Genomic DNA, 19,154 nt, shown 5'->3' with positions numbered 1-19,154 from the left:
GCTAACTTAACCAGCCCGCTAACTGACTAATAACAACACCACTGTAAATATGAAATTAAATCTGATAACTAACTAGACGACAGAAGTGGGTTTAAAACACAGTGGCTAATATACACTAAAGCGTCTAATGAGCTTTATTTATTTTTTTAAAATTTAATTGTATTTTTATTTGTTTATTTTATATTTTTTTATTATTATATTATTTTTTTTATATATTTTTTTTTTTGTTTGTTTGCACAGATCTTTATTTAACTTGTTGTAAATAACAGTAACATGCAAAACAGTAACATGCAAAACATAAACATAACTTAACATAACAGCCAGAGGGAATCCAAAGAGATTAGAGAAAAATAAAAAAAACTATTATATCAAATCAAATACAGACATATATCGAATACATTTATTTGACATATTGTTTTGTATACGTTTTAAAGATTCTAAGTACTGTTCCAAATCAGATAAAAAATTAAGAAAAGGGGCTTTTTCTTCATACATTTTGATTTGTGGATGAAAGATTTTCCTAATAAAATAAAGACATTTATGACATACTCACGTTCAATTGTGGAATCAGTGTAGTAAAATAATATGTCAAACTTAGTAATATCAATGGTTGTATGCAATTTGCGGCTAAGATATAGTTTTACATCAGTCCAAAATACTTCACTATATAAACAATTACAGAATAAGTGTTCAATAGATTCAGTTTCTAGTTCACAAAAACTGCATTCACTGGTAACGTCAAATATATATTTAGAAATCAAGCTATTACACGGATAGCATCTATGGATTATCTTAAAGGAGATCTCCTTTACTTTATTGGTCACCATAAATCTGTGTGGAGTGAGCCAAGCACGGCGCCAGTTTACATCAAACGATGAAGCCCAACAAAATATCGCAGAGGGAATAGACTTCCTGTAGAAAATATCCCTTATTAAACGATTGTTGAATTTCGTATCTAGTAGACCAATGCCATTCAACTGAATATCGCTTACAATCGGAGATATTCCAAAATATGCATTATTCTGAAGTAAAGTTTTTATCCCACTAGGTATAGCTTTAATAACAGTGTCATATTCCTTGCTTGAAACCTCAAAGTTGTATATTTCCATAAATTCTCTCCGTGTAAATAGATTCCCACTGTTATTAACCAATTGGCTGACAAGAACAATGTTTTTCGAGAACCATTTATGGTTAAATAACATCTTATTTCTATGTAATATTGACCCATTGTTCCAAATAAAACATTTATGAGGTGAAAAGTTGTGTTTATACAACAAAGCCCAGCACATTAAAGCCTGCTTGTGAAAAACCGCCAGTTTCACAGGAATTTTACCCACAATATATGGACATTGTAGTAAAAAATTAAGCCCGCCGAACTTCTGAAAAACAAAATGAGGTATAATATTCCAGAAGCTATGAGGATTTTTTATGTACCTTTTAATCCAGTTGACCTTTGATATCTGATTGAAGAGAGTGAAATCTAAGACATTTAGACCGCCATCACAAACCCTGTTGGTGATAACATCTCTTTTTATCTTATGTGGCTTGTTTTTCCATATGAAGTTGTACAAAAGCCTATCTAAGGTACAGCAAGTGGATTTGGGAATGTCAATAGATGAAAAAAGATAGGATGCACGAGATAGGCCCTCAGCTTTGGATAAAAGCATCCTTCCTTGAAGACTTAAATCCCTCCCTAACCATGAGGATAATTTTTTTTTGACAGATTCAGTTACAGGGTTCAAATTAAGATCATTCATAGCCTTAAGATTTTTGGTGATCTTTACACCGAGGTAGGTTACAGTATCTTTTTCAGAGATGTAACAATCTGCTGGGTTGATATATATATATATATATATATATATATATAAATATACTTCTGTGAATATCTGAACCATTTGCATCCAAAAATAAACTGCTCACATTCAGGAGATAAACTTTGTAAGGACTGTGTGTGTTTTTGTGTAAATAGTTTCTGAAAAAGTGTGTCCAGCTCAAACGCTGATTGTTGCGTCATTGGAAACTGTCCGTTTTATAGAGGGTTCTAAACGAGCTTTCTAAACGAGCGTTCTAAATGAGCGTTCTAAATGAGTGTTCTAAAACAGCGTTCTAAACAAGCGTTCTAAACGAGCGTTCTAAATGAGTGTTCTAAAACAGCGTTCTAAACAAGCGTTCTAAATAATTGTGTCCAGCTCAAAGGCTGATTGTTGCGTCATTGTAAAGTGTCCGTTGTAACGGGGTTCCAACCTACTAATCAACCCGCTTCACTGTAGAACGGCTGGTAGGAAGAATAACAATGGCTGGGCTGATGGGCACTTCAGTGAGTTGGAGCCTTTGATTGCCCTGCCTCTGGGAGCCTGTCGACTTGTTACATGATTACTGAGTGAAAGAGAGCCTATGAAAGTTTTCATGGAGGGTGGGTGCCCCCTGGTGGCTGAACCTGAGATCAATGAGAGAACTTGTCAGAAAAACGACAGAGTCCCACCTCTTTGTCATTGTACAAAGTAGAGAGTGGGGGAAAAATGTGTAAAAATGGAATTTGTCATGAAAAAAATGTAAATAAAAATAGTGAAAAAGGGTTAAAATAAAGTTCCAACATGAGATGATCAGACTGAACCAACTGCTATCTTAAAATGTTTATTCAGTTAGGAAACAGAGGATGTATTACATAAAGTTATCACACAATTAAAGTTATCACACAATTAAATAATAAATCCTCACTCACACAGAAAACATGGCTTCATTATTGTTCACAGTTTATTATCATAGTTTCTCACAGATCCTGACTTCCACTGTTAGAATGGCTGAGCGAGAGGAGGTGGGGCTTTTATTGAAGTATCTATGTGGACCCTACTACAGTTTAACCAGCTCAGCTATAGACTACACCAGCATGACTAGTATCTATGTGGACCCTACTACAGTTTAACCAGCTCAGCTATAGACTACACCAGCGTGACTAGTATCTATGTGGACCCTACTACAGTTTAACCAGCTCAGCTATAGACTACACCAGCATGACTAGTATCTATGTGGACCCTACTACAGTTTAACCAGCTCAGCTATAGACTACACCAGCATGACTAGTATCTATGTGGACCCTACTACAGTTTAACCAGCTCAGCTATAGACTACACCAGCATGACTAGTATCTATGTGGACCCTACTACAGTTTAACCAGCTCAGCTATAGACTACACCAGCATGACTAGTATCTATGTGGACCCTACTACAGTTTAACCAGCTCAGCTATAGACTACACCAGCATGACTAGTATCTATGTGGACCCTACTTCAGTTTAACCAGCTCAGCTATAGACTACACCAGCATGACTAGTATCTATGTGGACCCTACTACAGTTTAACCAGCTCAGCTATAGACTACACCAGCATGACTAGTATCTATGTGGACCCTACTACAGTTTAACCAGCTCAGCTATAGACTACACCAGCATGACTAGTATCTATGTGGACCCTACTACAGTTTAACCAGCTCAGCTATAGACTACACCAGCATGACTAGTATCTATGTGGACCCTACTACAGTTTAACCAGCTCAGCTATAGACTACACCAGCATGACTAGTATCTATGTGGACCCTACTACAGTTTAACCAGCTCAGCTATAGACTACACCAGCATGACTAGTATCTATGTGGACCCTACTACAGTTTAACCAGCTCAGCAGTACCATTATTACTATAGATATTAAACCCAGGATAGAGGGGCTGAGTGAATGTGGTCTGGACTCTGTGGAGGAGGGTCATTGTGTCAGAGACACTGTAGAAGGACAGAGTACCTGCCTTGTGATCCAGGTACACTCCTACTCTGGAGGACTGAGGGCCTGATACTTTAGTCTTAACATTATTGTGTCTGAAATAATAATCACCTCTATAGCACTGTAAACTCCAGGACTTGTTATTGTATCCAAATATATTATCTCTTTCTGTTCTGCACATGTCTTTATATGAGACTGCTGTAATAACACCACCACTCCACTCCACCTCCCAGTAACAGCGTCCAGACAGACCCTCTCTACACAGAACCTGGTACTGGTTGGTGAATCTGTCTGGATGGTCAGGATATGGTTGGACTTGGCCTGTATAGGTCACCTTTCTGTTCCCTTCAGACAGAGAGAGGTCTGTGTGTGCTGTGTTTGGGTCCAGTGTGAGCTGACAGGAATCTGGGAGAAGAGCAGAGACCAATGAGGGGAGTCAGAACAATAAGTTAAGTCAGATACTGTATCTACCCTGTCTTTGATTAGAGCACAGCAGAGATCAAATCAGAGAAATATGAGGAGTCAGATAGATACCCAGTCTTTGATTAGATCTACTATTGCTATATATTTCTAGAGGGATTGTTAGGAGTGGCAGTAAAAAGAGACTGTTAGTTACTTCACAATAAAGAGACTCACATTGTAACAACTGTTCTCTGGTCTTGGGCTCTGGAGGCAGAACAACCTCCACTATATTCACTACAGACACACAAACACATTGACAGAGAGAGGGAATGTTATCATCATACCATATTCCACATGTATATGACTAGTAGGGAACTTTCAATGGTCTAAAGTTGATGTTCTGATTGTTTTCAACACACCTGTAGTGGAGATCTTGGTCCATTCTCCTTTAAGGAAGTCTTCTAGTTTCTCTCTCAGTTCAGACACAGTCTTACTCACATCTCCAAAGTACTGAAGAGGACGGACAACGATGCTGGGTAAGTCTGAAGATACACTGATACTGGAGAGAGACTGAATTTGCACAACTGTATATAGACTTTTCTATTGTGTTATTGACTGTACGTTTGTTTATTCCATGTGTAACTCTGTGTTGTTGTTTGTGTCACACTGCTTTGCTTTATCTTGGCCAGGTCGCAGTTGTAAATGAGAACTTGTTCTCTACTAGCCTACCTGGTTAAATAAAGGACTTGTTCTCAACTGGCCCACCTGGTTAAATAAAGGACTTGTTCTCAACTGGCCCACCTGGTTAAATAAAGGACTTGTTCTCAACTGGCCCACCTGGTTAAATAAAGGTGAAATTAAATAAACAGTAATGGCATTACCCTGGCAACACAGAGAAAACATGATGAACAGTCTGTCATTGTAGAAACGGACAACCCCTCCTCAACTCCCAGGTCAACCCGAGCCAATCAGCTATTGGTGTCCAGGGCTCCATGTAATACCCTCCACTGGATGACCCCTGACCTTTCCAGCACTGGGAGCTTATAGAGCACCCTCCACCTATACCCTGCCATGCTCTCAGCCCCCACAACCCCCTGCCTCTGATGCCCCTCCACTCCCGCTAAGCCCACCTCCGTACGGTACAGTAGCCTCTGTGCTGCTTTGAGTCAGAACGCTGCCACCCTGCTCTCCAGGTCCACCAAACCCAGTGATCAGTGGTTCCTCCCAGACCCACGGCCCAGGCACCACCCCCCCCTCCTCTCGTGTGGGTCTCAGCAGCTGCCAGGCCCTCAGTACTGCAGCATAGAAATCAGAGACCCCTGTTGTATTGAGTCTCTCCGGCCGCATGATGAAGAGCTGCTGATCCAGCCACAAACCCAATTCAGTTTTCCATAAATGGCACCCAAAAAAAACTACCTTTTAATTTACCACTAAAACCTGTTCTTAGGACCAAGCCATAAAAACTGTATTATAATAATAACTGGTTTACGTTTTAACGTTTTAACTACCAACAATTGGTAAAAACTTTCCCCATTGTTTTAGCTAACTAGTCTACAATTTCATTCCATTCCACACCTGAATGTGCTGGGACTCAGCAGAATCTCACTACTATGATAGTATACAATATACAATGATCTCCACCTATCCATTAGGTTTACAACTCAGTGAACCTGCGCAGCATTCTCTCTATTTGATGTCTACGAACCAACAGATTTCAACGATTATCATATTACCCAGCAGCCATTTAGAAACAAATAAAATAAGGTTATTTCTTTTTTTTTCTTTCTTCTGACTGTTTAAATCGGCCACATCTTGAAAAAGAGAACAGGGACATGCGATTTGTTGAGAATTTACACCTTTTTATATATAAAAAAATATATATATACAGTTAACCATGACCAGAACATGTTTAACGTTTGAAGGCTTTGCGCCAACCATCCCTGTAGGTCACTACAATCTATAACCAGGTGAACAGTGAGCTTCCTCACCAAGTAGCTGTAACCTAGTTAATAATAAGTTACGTGAGGTAAACCTACAAGTTTAGTTAATAATAAGTTACCTGAGGTAAACCTACAAGTTTAGTTAATAATAAGTTACCTGAGGTAAACCTACAAGTTTAGTTAATAATAAGTTACCTGAGGTAAACCTACAAGGATAGTTAATAATCAGTTACCTGAGGTAAACCTACAAGTTTAGTTAATAATAAGTTACCTGAGGTAAAACTACAAGGATAGATAATAATCAGTTACCTGAGGTAAACCTACAAGGTTAACGCGGGCTGGAAGAGAATTACTTCAAAACCACAGCAAACAGCTGGGACATATAGTAATATTATATATATAATATTATATCACTGGGCTCCTCTGTGCTAACAAACCCTGTGTACCACCCCTCCCCTGTTTAACCTTGAATTTCGTTCAGAAAAACACTTCCACATTTAGCAAAACTAACCAACTCTTTACGGATCTGTTCGGTGGTAATAAACGGAGGCAGATTAGACACCACTACTCTTGTCGAAATCAGCACCAACACAACCCCTCACATAAATCATACTGGTAACTAGCCGGGTAACAAGACTCACCTTTTACATTACCACAACCACCGCCTTGTTCATTCTGGATACAGAGTGTATATGTTCCTCTCCCACCTGTTCACCGACCAGGATCAATAATTCCTCCACACCATTCTCCACAACGCACCTGAAGAAACAGCGTTTCTTCTCCACTCGGTTGAGGACATCAAACTACCCTACTCCCTCCTCAACTCTAACCGATAAACAGCGGAAACCGATAAACAAACCCTCCCACCATGACAAAATACATTTGGAAAATAGGCAAAAGAATAGCTGCACTCTTTACGAACGACAAAACCTCACGTTACCAACTTCTTCTTCTTCTATGGTATAATGGCGGTCCTCAAACCAACGTTAAAGGAGCGTGGCGCCTCCTACTGTGCTGGAGTGTGTTCAATCACGGTTTACACCATTTCTAAATCCTCCTACCTAACTCAGTACTTCTGAGAAAATAAAAAAGATCCCTACTAACGTCTAATAGACCCTCCCCCATCCCCCAAATCCCTTCCAACCCCCATCCAACCCCATCCAACCTCAATGACCCTACACTTCAATCTTTCCCTCTCTTCAACATCCTTACAACAATATAACAACACATGCTCCACCGTTTCATTGACAATACCCTCCAGACACAAACCATTCACATGCTGCCAACCAGATGGAAGGACCAGTTCAATGTACAATGTCCTAAAGACAATCGAGGAAACACCACCTCTTCCTTCCTAATCTGACCTTTGAACCTTGGTCCACCGACCTTTAGAGGACATATAAATGCCGTCCCTTGTGCTCAGAGTCCCATCTCTTCTGCCACACATCTATCAAAATGTCTCTGATCTCACATTTGTCCTCACCTCTACCCAGTGGAACATTAATATATATTATATCTTGTTTTAAAGTTATTTTAGCTAACTAGTCTACAATTTCATTCCATTCCACACCTGAATGTGCTGGGACCCAGCAGAATCTCACTACTAGACCCATTCTCTCAATTCTCCATAATAACATTAACACCTCCAATAGTAGGTCACTCCTAATAGATTTACCAGATGATAAACTATTATATGATAATACTAAAAAACACCCTTCTAACTAACCCTACACTCATTAAAACCCACTACCCCATTCCACTACTTTGACCCTATCTGCTCCTGCACCAGGCCAACTAACCCTACACTCATTAAAACCCACTACCCCATTCCACTACTTTAACCCTATCTGCTCCTGCACCAGGCCAACTAACCCTACACTAATTAAAACCCACTACCCCATTCCACTACTTTCACCCTATCTGCTCCTGCACCAGGCCAACTAACCCTACACTCATTAAAAACCCACTACCCCATTCCACTACTTTGACCCTATCTGCTCCTGCACCAGGCCAACTAACCCTACACTCATTAAAACCCACTACCCCCATTCCACTACTTTGGCCCTATCTGCTCCTGCACCAGGCCAACTAACCCTACACTCATTAAAACCCACTACCCCATTCCACTACTTTGACCCTATCTGCTCCTGCACCAGGCCAACTAACCCTACACTCATTAAAAACCCACTACCCCATTCCACTACTTTGACCCTATCTGCTCCTGCACCAGGCCAACTAACCTTACACTCATTAAAACCCACTACCCCATTCCACTACTTTGACCCTATCTGCTCCTGCACCAGGCCAACTAACCCTACACTCATTAAAACCCACTACCCCATTCCACTACTTTGACCCTATCTGCTCCTGCACCAGGCCAACTAACCCTACACTCATTAAAACCCACTACCCCATTCCACTACTTTGACCCTATCTGCTCCTGCACCAGGCCAACTAACCCTACACTCATTAAAACCCACTACCCCATTCCACTACTTTGACCCTATCTGCTCCTGCAACCGGCCAACTAACCCTACACTCATTAAAACCCACTACCCCATTCCACTACTTTGACCCTATCTGCTCCTGCACCAGGCCAACGGCCTGGGAGGACGGGACACCACCACTCAACACACCCTGGAACTCTTCTGAAGTCAAATCTAGTATGACCAAATACTTCTCTGCAGCTGCCACCAAAACATATTTTTTTTCAGTGATTTACATTCCATTTCTGCGGTACAGTTGATAACCATTTGCTATGAACACTAAGAAGCCAACCTTACTGAAGCATATATCACTGGTTGGCCCATCCCTCTGTGCTGTCACAGATCTACTACTCACAGGGATCCTCTCAGGATCCCTCAGCCTTGACCCATCCTCCTCTACTTTCTTCACTGCCTCAGCAGTGACAACCTGTTCCCAACAGTGGGGTCAGTGGGATTGGATAGGAGCCCCTCTCCTCTCTCTCTCTCTCTCTCTCTCTGACTGGAGGAGACAGGTGAAATGGTGTGTCTCCTCTGGTCAACAATACTCACCTTGAGAGACTCCACAGCCTGTTGGAGCTCCTTCAGCTCCTTCTCTCTCTCCTGGAATCTCTGCTGGACCTTCTGCTGACTCATCCCCAGCTGCCTCTGTGGAGAATCACTCTTCAATGAGCTATCAAGCTTTATTAGTCCAGTAGATCAATAGTATAGTAATGTGACATAGGGCCCATAGAGAGGAAGGTCTAAAAAATGGATGGTCCATTTACTAAATGATATTTATTTGTTGCTATGTGAATGATTATAGTTTTTATGGTAGGACTACATGTATCAATGGGTTGAGACTGAACTTTGGACTCATAAAAGGGCATTCAGAATGATAATAGTGTTTGACATTATAAAATGGTGATACATCTGGAGAATCTGGGTTGACATATCTATATACTCAAGGTTTGTGTTCATATTTGTTCTGCTGAGGATCTATTTCATTTCAATGATCTCATATTCAAACAGCCTTAGTTCCTACTGTATCTTTAATTCTTTGTTTATCAGACAGTCACCAACAAGTTGTTCTGGTCTTACCTGTTTCTCAGTCCTCTCTGCTGCAGCTGACACTGTATCATGGCCTTTATGTTCATCCATCACACACAGCAGACAGATACACTGCTGATCGGTACGACAGTAAACCTCCAGCAGTTTGTCATGATGAGAGCAGATCTTCTCCTGTAGTTGTGCGGTGGCTTTGACCAGCTTGTGCTTCTTGAAAGCTGGAGATTCGTAGTGAGGTTGGAGGTGAGTCTCACAGTAAGAGGCCAGACACGCCAGACAGGACATGAGGGCTTTCTGCTTTCTGGTCCCAGTGCAGACATCACACGCCACATCTCTAGGTCCAGCATAGCACAGAGCAGGAGGGGGAGCAGCCTGGAGTCCTGTCTTCTTCAGTTTCTCCACCAGCTCAGCCAACATGTTATTTTTACTCAGCGTAGGCCTCGGACTGAAGGTCTGTCTGCACTGAGGACAGCTATAGACCCCTTTCAGAACATCCTGATCCCAGCAGCCCTCAATACAGCTCCTACAGTAACTGTGTCCACAGGGGATGGCGACTGGTTCCTTCAGTAGATCCAGACAGACAGAACAACAGAACTGGTCCTGGTCCAGCAGAACTCCCTGTTGAGCCATTTGGACGGTTGTTCACTCTCACACAGACAGACGAGACAGAGACTCAGATCAGTTTCGTTTCTTCAGAAGAGAGTTTGTGAAGGGGGATGGACTTCCTGGTTCTGCCAGAGGGGTGGGGTTAGAGGGAGGGAGGGAGGGGTTAGAGGAATGCAGGAAGAGAGAGAGGAACTGCAAGCAACATCAAGAGGGAGACAAATAGTTTTGTTCCAATGTTAGAGCCCTTAACATATAAATAGTGTTAACCCAGTATCAGTATCAATAGTGTTAACCCAGTATCAGTATCAATAGTGTTAACCCAGTATCAGTATCAATAGGGTTAACCCAGTATCAGTATCAATAGTGTTAACCCAGTATCAGTATCAATAGGGTTAACCCAGAATCAGTATCAATAGTGTTAACCCAGTATCAGTATCAATAGGGTTAATCCAGTATCAGTATAAATAGTGTTAACCCAGTATCAGTATCAATAGTGTTAACCCAGTATCAGTATAAATAGTGTTAACCCAGTATCAGTATCAATAGGGTTAACCCAGTATCAGTATCAATAGGGTTAACCCAGTATCAGTATAAATAGTGTTAACCCAGTATCAGTATCAATAGGGTTAACCCAGTATCAGTATAAATAGGGTTAACCCAATATCAGTATAAATAGGGTTAACCCAGTATCAGTATTAATAGGGTTAACCCAGTATCAGTATAAATAGGGTTAACCCAGTATCAGTATAAACAGGGTTAACCCAGAATCAGTATAAATAGGGTTAACCCAGTATCAGTATAAATAGTGTTAACCCAGTATCAGTATAAATAGGGTTAACCCAGTATCAGTATCAATAGTGTTAACCCAGTATCAGTATCAATAGGGTTAACCCAGTATCAGTATCAATAGGGTTAACCCAGTATCAGTATTAATAGTGTTAACCCAGTATCAGTATGAATAGTGTTAACCCAGTATCAGTATCAATAGGGTTAACCCAGTATCAGTATTAATAGGGTTAACCCAGTATCAATATCAATAGGGTTAACCCAGTATCAGTATCAATAGTGTTAACCCAGTATCAATATCAATAGGGTTAACCCAGTATCAGTATTAATAGTGTTAACCCAGTATCAGTATCAATAGGTTTAACCCAGTATCAGTATCAATAGTGTTAACCCAGTATCAATATCAATAGTGTATCAGTATCAATAGTGTTAACCCAGTATCAGTGTTAATTAGTCCCGTGCTTCGACTACTCAGACCCCTCACACATCCGGTCCATTCTGATGACCTCACAGACACCATACCACTTTTGACACCAATGTAGCAAACAGCTGGGCAGGGAAGTGAACCCAGGTCTCACATGTAAAAGGCCAACAACCTACGCATCGCACCATTGGCACCAATTGGGTCACTTGGTTGGAATTGTGAAGTGGCTCAATTACATTATCATATGAAATGTAGAGAATCACTGCACTATAGAGGAACTATGATACAATTACATTATCATATGAAATGTAGAGGATCACTGCACTATAGTGGAACTATGATACAATTACATTATCACATGAAATGTAGAGGATCACTACACTATAGAGGAACTATGATACAATTACATTATCATATGAAATGTAGAGAATCACTACACTATAGAGGAACTATGATACAATTACATTATCATATGAAATGTTAAATGTAGAACTATAATATATGAATATTGATATATTGAATTTGACTTGACCACGTCCAGTCAGCTCCATTTTGTATGATTAAACTGACACCAACCTGTCTCAGTAGTAGTAGACTGTTAGGAGTGTTTTACTGTCATTCACTATACTAACATTACACCAACCTGTCTCAGTAGTAGTAGACTGTCAGGAGTGTTTTACTGTCATTCACTATACTAACATTACATTTAATTTATCTACACACTTTACAATAATCCCTGGCAGGATTCTCACCTTGAAACTTCATTGCGATTTTTTTCTGTTCTGTTCTGTATATTCTGATGGGTGAGGCCTGAGCTGGAATGTGAAGCTAACTGAAGCTGGCTAGCTTTAGAAAACCAGTATATCAAGCCTGTATCATAGTATACCCCTCAGGCTACGTTCAGGTTTCAGCAAGAGGCAGGTATCAACATGCCGAGTCGTAGGCGACAACCTGGGTCGTATTCATTATTTTACTCCACAGCCAACAGTTTTAAGATGTTAAATAAAACATAAACTGTTTACTCTGAACGCTGTACAATGTGACCTAAACGGTTTCTGTTGCCAAACGTTTTGCTACGGTGGGCACTAATGAATACACACAAACTGTTTTGAGGAAGTGTAAGTTGTTGTTAGGCTCTCGAACAATATTTATTAGTCTCTCTTTCACACAACATACCTTCCTGAGTGAAAGGAGTTAACTGTAGATTATAAAGAGAACATGTTTGTTTGCTGCTTGTTGTGTTTTAAGCCTGTTTTGAGAAGACAAGTCTATAGACCTATGATACAGTACACTCTTAGAATAAAGGGTTCCAAACGGGTCCTCCGGCCGTCCCCATAGGAGAACGCTTTTGGGTTCCAGGTAGAACCCTTCTGGCTTCCATGTAGAACCCTCTGTGGAAAGGGTTCTCCACGGAACCCAAAAGTGTTCTACCTAGTACCAAAAAAAGGGTTCTACAAAGGGTTCTCCTATGGGGACAGCCAAAGAACCCTTTTAGATTGTAGATAGTGTAGGAGCGATCACCCTGGGGCACACAGATGGGCACAGAACGAATTCACCCCACACATCTAATTTATATCGAAAACATTTTAAGGAGAGTAGGACTATTTTAACACTGTCCACTAAAAATATCAACTATATGAATACACACAACAATATCATCAACTATATTAAGAAAAGTATGTTCAGTGGTTTCAAACCAAATTACACAGGAAAGAGGAGCTCATTGTAATTTAGAAAACAAATTTTACGATATTTTGAAAGACGATTTACAACTTATACATAAAAATATACAAATTGTAAAATAACCACAATATACGAATATATGAACAATATGTTTTTGAATTTGACTTGCCTACGCCCAGTTAGCGCCATTTTGTATGATTGAACTGTCACATAACTGTCCCAGGTGAAATGGACTTTTAGATCTGAGTGTTTTACTGTCATTCAGTATAATAAAATAAAACCATACATTTAATTTCTCTACACACTTTACAATAATCACTGGGAAGATTCTTACCTTGTAGCCTGAATTCACAGCCAGAACATGTCAAGTCATTGAGATATTTTCCGTTGTGCTGAGAGAGCAGCTTCCTGATGACAAGTGGCTCTGTATCTATGTTCTAGGTGCAGTTGATCTTTGGATGCAATAATATCTGGTCAAAGTCTAGTGACACAACACCATAGTATATCATAAACATAACAGCAGTTGGTCAGAAAAGGCCATGACATACTATAAAACAGGGTTCATCAACAACACCATAGTATATCATAAACATAACAGCAGTTGGCCAGAAAAGGCCATGACATACTATAACATGTAGGATCATTATGATGGATCCAGTTTCAACATATCTCTAACTTTGAAGTATACAATGGGATCCCAATTTATTGACAACCTTGATAAAGATTTGCATAAATGACTGTATAAAACAAATAATTAAAATACTGAGGTAAATTGTATGCTCAAACAAAATGGGGAAATTAAATGATTTTATACGAATACAAATGCTCAGAGAAAGACAATTTGTTGGTAGAGCATGGTGTTTGCAACGCCAGGGTTGTGGGTTCGATTCCCACGGGGGGCCTGCACAGAAGAAAAAAAAATGTATGAAATGTATGCATTCACTACTGTAAGTCGCTCTGGATAAGAGTGTCTGCTAAATGACAAAAAATGTAAAAATGTTTAACTTGTTGGGGATAGGGGCAGTATTTGCACGGCTGGATAAAAAAATGTACCCGATTTAATCTGGTTACTACTCCTGCCCAGTAACTAGAATATGTATATACTTATTGGCTTTGGATAGAAAACACCCTAAAGTTTCTGAAACGGTTTGAATGGTGTCTGTGAGTATAACAGAACTCATTTGGCAGGCAAAAACCTGAGAAGGTTTCATGCAGGAAGTGGCCTGTCTGACAAGGTGTTGTTGTTCTTGCCTCGTTTATTGAAGAGTCAGGATCTTAGCTGTAACGTGACACTTCCTACGGCTCCAATAGGCTCTCAGAGCCCGGGAAAAAGCTGAACGATGTCGAGGCAGCCCCAGGCTGAAACACATTATCGCCTTTGCCAAGTGGCCGATCAGAGGACAAAGGAATTAGGCGCGTGCCCGACTCGACCCAGTGATTTCTTTTCTTTCGGCTGTTTACCTAATTGCAGATTCCCGGTCGTAATATTATCGCTTTTTTACGAGAAAAATTGCATAAAAATTGATTTTAAACAGCGGTTGACATGCTTCGAAGTATGGTAATGAAATATTTAGAAATCTTTTGTCACGAAATGCGCCGTGCGCACGACCCTTATTTACCATTCGGATAGTGTCTAGAACGCACGAACAAAACGCCGCTGTTGGAACATAACTATGGATTATTTTGGACCAAACCAACATTTGTTATTGAAGTAGAAGTCCTGGGAGTGCATTCTGACGAAGAACAGGAAAGGTAATCAAAACTTTTCTAATAGTAAATCTGACTTTGGTGAGTGCTAAACTTGGTGGCTGTCTAAATAGCTAGCCCTGTGATGCCGGGCTATCTACTTAATATTGCAAAATGTGCTTTCACCCGAAAAGCTATTTTAAAATCGGACATATCGAGTGCATAGAGGAGCTCTGTATCTATAATTCTTAAAATAATTGTTATGCTTTTTGTGAACATTTATCGTGAGTAATTTATATGAACTTGATTGTTCACAAAAAACATAACAATTATTTTAAGAATTATAGGTTAACTTACACAGCGACTCAACTTTCATAGAAGTTGTTCAGGAAACCTAAACCCGATGCTAAACCTTAAAACTTACTTCATATATGATGCAGGAGCCAAGCCTGAAAAGAGCTGGTGGAGCTGTGGAAATATTCTCTCTTCTTCTTCTGTATCTCGCAACCAACATTAATATTCTCTTTTCCTCGTCCTCGATTTGAACGTAAAAATAAATGCTTCTTTCAACAAAAGGTGAAATGACATGTCAATCAGCATCAAACTGCCAGTAGCGAATGACATTTTGGGGAGGCACTGGACACCCCTGACATCTGAATGCCACCTCGGACACCCCTCAAACTCCGCCCCTGTTGTAATACGGCCTGGATTCGAACCAGGGTGTCTGTACTGATCCTCTAGCACTGAGATGCAGTGCCTTAGATCGGTGAGCCACTCAGGAGCCCTAGAGATGTAAATAAATGGTGTTTCTTTAAAAAGATGGACCTGGCTGACATGGACGGTTTCCTCACCTTATTCTCCTTGTGGTTATCCATGGTTGTTGGTTATTTACCGGGTAACAACAAGTGAAAACGAAACAAGGACTGAAGCACTCCTTATTTTACTCAATTAGCGACTGAATGAAATGATGTTTCTTTGAAAAGATGGGCGTCTGATATGAAACATACATACCAGGGTAAAGGATCCACAGACACAATCTGATATGAAACATACATACCAGGGTAAAGGATCCACAGACACAGAGGCTGATATGAAACATACATACAAGGGTAAAGGATCCACAGACACAGAGGCTGATATGAAACATACATACAAGGGGAAAGGATCCACAGAGTCTGATATGAAACATACATACAAGGGGAAAGGATCCACAGACACAGAGGCTGATATGAAACATACATACAAGGGGAAAGGATCCACAGACACAGAGGCTGATTATCTTTCTGCACATCTCTTTATTTACAACGCTGGTTGCCATGGTTAACACAAACACAGGACATTAAGTGCTACCTGAATTGACTCAGAATAGTAACATAAGTGTAGTCCTACAGTGAGGTCACAGAGAGGTCAAACAGGTGTGTGTGTTAGTCAGATTACCCAGTGTCCACAGCAACACTATTGATGATTCTCTACTCCCAGTGTAGTGGTGTACTGTGGTCTTAGTCCCCCCCTCATTACCATTATTTACCATGACGTCTCTATGAAAAGTCATCTGACCATAGAGTCTTGAAGTGTTAATACTTTCTGGATCTTGTCAGAGCCTGCTGGACATTAAAACTGGTTCTTCCCTTATTGAAATGGTGAATAAAGGAACACACAGCTTTCATTTTCAATAAAGACAAAATGAAGAAAAGTTTAGAGAGTTAATGTATGATTTAATACGGCCTGTACCTCTGTATTGCAGCAAGTCAAATAAAGATGAGTGGAAACAGGAAGTGTGACTTCTTTCCCTAAAGTGAACATTGGAGACATGACTCTGATCATACTGTCCCTTTAATAGTGGAGACATAACTCTGATCATTCTCCTGTATAGATACTGTTCCTATCATAGTGGCTTTTAGACTGGTCCCGTTACTGCTATGAATTCAATGCCACATTTCAGATTTCTCCTATATTACCAGTTAGCAGAGTACCTTCTAGGAGCGGAGAAAATGCATTTCTCTAGACAATTGGAACACCTGGACCAAATGCCTTGTATAAAGTCCTGCACTTAATGTTGGAATCAGGTATGTTATATTATCTGTTGACAGTCTGAATGAATACATTGATAAATGCCTCTAACCACAGATAACATCTACAGACTGTGCAGGGTGTCTGGGTAAAGAACAACATCTGATGAAACTATGGAAACCAAAATATAAATGCAACATACAACAATTTCAAACATTTACTGAGTTACAGTTCATATAAGGACATTGGTAATTTGAAGAAGTATTCAGAAACATATTCTATTCTAACTTACAATAAAAGTGAAGTGACTCCAAAATGACAGGACATTATTCACCATTCAGTTTCTATTAGGAAAAACATCATCCAAAACACAACCAAGACAAACTGCAAATGAATTCAACAGGTTTGTAGAATCACAAACTATATGTAGTTAAGGAGAAGTGTATCTTTAAAATGGTGTAAAATAGTCGTATGTTTGAGAACTTTGAATTATGACATTTTGTTGTTTTGAATTTGGCGCTCTGATTTTCACTGGCTGTTGAATAGTGTTAACCGTGGGTGGGACGTTAGCGTCCCACCTGCCCAAGTGAGGTTAATCACTGCAAGCAAGGAAAATGGGACCAAATACTAAAGGTGACATTGGCTGGAAGACCAACAAAGTCCCCTGTCCCCGAGGTGAAGAGGACACCTCCAGTCTATGGGTCTGGTCCCCTGGCCAGGATGGAAACTAATACCTCCAGTCTATGGGTCTGGTCCCCTGGCCAGGATGGAAACTAATACCTCCAGTCTATGGGTCTGGTCCCCTGGCCAGGATGGAAACTAATACCTCCAGTCTATGGGTCTGGTCCCCTGGCCAGGATGGAAACTAATACCTCCAGTCTATGGGTCTGGTCCCCTGGCCAGGATGGAAACTAATACCTCCAGTCTATGGGTCTGGTCCCCTGGCCAGGATGGAAACTAATACCTCCAGTCTATGGGTCTGGTCCCCTGGCTAGGATGGAAACTAATACCTCCAGTCTATGGGTCTGGTCCCCTGGCTAGGATGGAAACTAATACCTCCAGTCTATGGGTCTGGTCCCCTGGCCAGGATGGAAACTAATACCTCCAGTCTATGGGTCTGGTCCCCTGGCCAGGATGGAAACTAATACCTCCAGTCTATGGGTCTGGTCCTCTGGCCAGGATGGAAACTAATACCTCCAGTCTATGGGTCTGGTCCTCTGGCCAGGATGGAAACTAATACCTCCAGTCTATGGGTCTGGTCCCCTGGCTAGGATGGAAACTAATACCTCCAGTCTATGGGTCTGGTCCCCTGGCCAGGATGGAAACTAATACCTCCAGTCTATGGGTCTGGTCCCCTGGCTAGGATGGAAACTAATACCTCCAGTCTATGGGTCTGGTCCCCTGGCTAGGATGGAAACTAATACCTCCAGTCTATGGGTCTGGTCCCCTGGCCAGGATGGAAACTAATACCTCCAGTCTATGGGTCTGGTCCCCTGGCCAGGATGGAAACTAATACCTCCAGTCTATGGGTCTGGTCCCCTGGCCAGGATGGAAACTAATACCTCCAGTCTATGGGTCTGGTCCCCTGGCCAGGATGGAAACTAATACCTCCAGTCTATGGGTCTGGTCCCCTGGCCAGGATGGAAACTAATACCTCCAGTCTATGGGTCTGGTCCCCTGGACAGGATGGAAACTAATACCTCCAGTCTATGGGTCTGGTCCCCTGGCCAGGATGGAAACTAATACCTCCAGTCTATGGGTCTGGTCCCCTGGCCAGGATGGAAACTAATACCTCCAGTCTATGGGTCTGGTCCTCTGGCCAGGATGGAAACTAATACCTCCAGTCTATGGGTCTGGTCCCCTGGACAGGGCTAGATATTACCTGGATGGAAACCAATACTTCCACTCTTTCAGGTTGTTGATGAGGTCACATGAAGAAGTACATGGTCCTCGCCTGCAAAGAGGACATCATCCAAGAGGTATTAGAAGTCTGTGATCAGAGATAAGAGAGGACAAAATCCCAGAGGTATTAGAGGTAATTGTATTTATGATATATTTATGTATGGATCCCCATTAGCTGCTGCAGGAGCTACTCTTCCTGGGGTTCGGCAACATTTCAAAAATATGACAATACATTAACAATATATTTCACAACACACGATGTGTGCCCTCAGGCCCCTACTCCACTACCTATCTACAACACCTAATCCATGTGTATGTGTGTTTGTACAGCATCATACAGTAGTGAAAACAGAATGATTAGTGTCCTGTTTTGTGTGAATTTAAAAGCTTCCTCTTCAACTGAATTAGACCCATTT

The 19,154-nt window shown here is 41.0% G+C and overlaps 2 protein-coding genes across 2 annotated transcripts in view; both read right to left on the bottom strand.

Moving 5' to 3' along the window:
* Nucleotides 1-2,621: 2,621 nt before the first annotated feature.
* Nucleotides 2,622-13,577, bottom strand: LOC145876320 (E3 ubiquitin/ISG15 ligase TRIM25-like). Its single transcript, XM_082972112.1, has 6 exons — nt 13,475-13,577; nt 9,675-10,372; nt 9,024-9,242; nt 4,591-4,738; nt 4,406-4,465; nt 2,622-4,174 (listed from the first exon to the last, which is right to left on the bottom strand). The coding sequence occupies exons 2-6, from the start codon at nt 10,269-10,271 to the stop codon at nt 3,657-3,659; spliced, it is 1,542 nt and encodes a 513-aa protein (XP_082828238.1). The 5' UTR covers nt 10,272-10,372; nt 13,475-13,577; the 3' UTR covers nt 2,622-3,656.
* Nucleotides 13,578-18,531: 4,954 nt separating this feature from the next.
* The window catches only part of LOC123731881 (NLR family CARD domain-containing protein 3), a 20,265-nt gene continuing 19,642 nt past the window's right edge, over nt 18,532-19,154 (bottom strand). The window contains exon 5 of the mRNA XM_082972111.1: nt 18,532-19,154. This exon is cut by the window's right edge and continues 1,495 nt beyond it. The gene's annotated coding sequence lies outside the window, so the exon portion shown is untranslated.

The sequence above is a fragment of the Salmo salar genome, unplaced genomic scaffold (assembly GCF_965601325.2).
Source record: "Salmo salar unplaced genomic scaffold, fSalSal1 ptg000578l, whole genome shotgun sequence".
In the NCBI taxonomy this organism is placed as follows: domain Eukaryota; kingdom Metazoa; phylum Chordata; class Actinopteri; order Salmoniformes; family Salmonidae; genus Salmo; species Salmo salar.
The sequence above is the reverse complement of the archived record's forward strand: the minus strand, read 5'-3'. Positions and strand labels throughout refer to the sequence as shown.

Excerpts from the sequence above, each read along its gene's own strand:
- LOC145876320 (XM_082972112.1), bottom strand. The coding sequence starts at position 10,271 with ATGGCTCAACAGGGAGTTCTGCTGGACCAGGACCAGTTCTGTTGTTCT. Across the intron at positions 4,466-4,590 it reads GACCAAGATCTCCACTACAG|TGAATATAGTGGAGGTTGTT; the intron begins GTGTGTTGAAAA and ends GTGTGTCTGTAG. Across the intron at positions 4,175-4,405 it reads CAGAGAACAGTTGTTACAAT|ATTCCTGTCAGCTCACACTG; the intron begins GTGAGTCTCTTT and ends CTCTTCTCCCAG.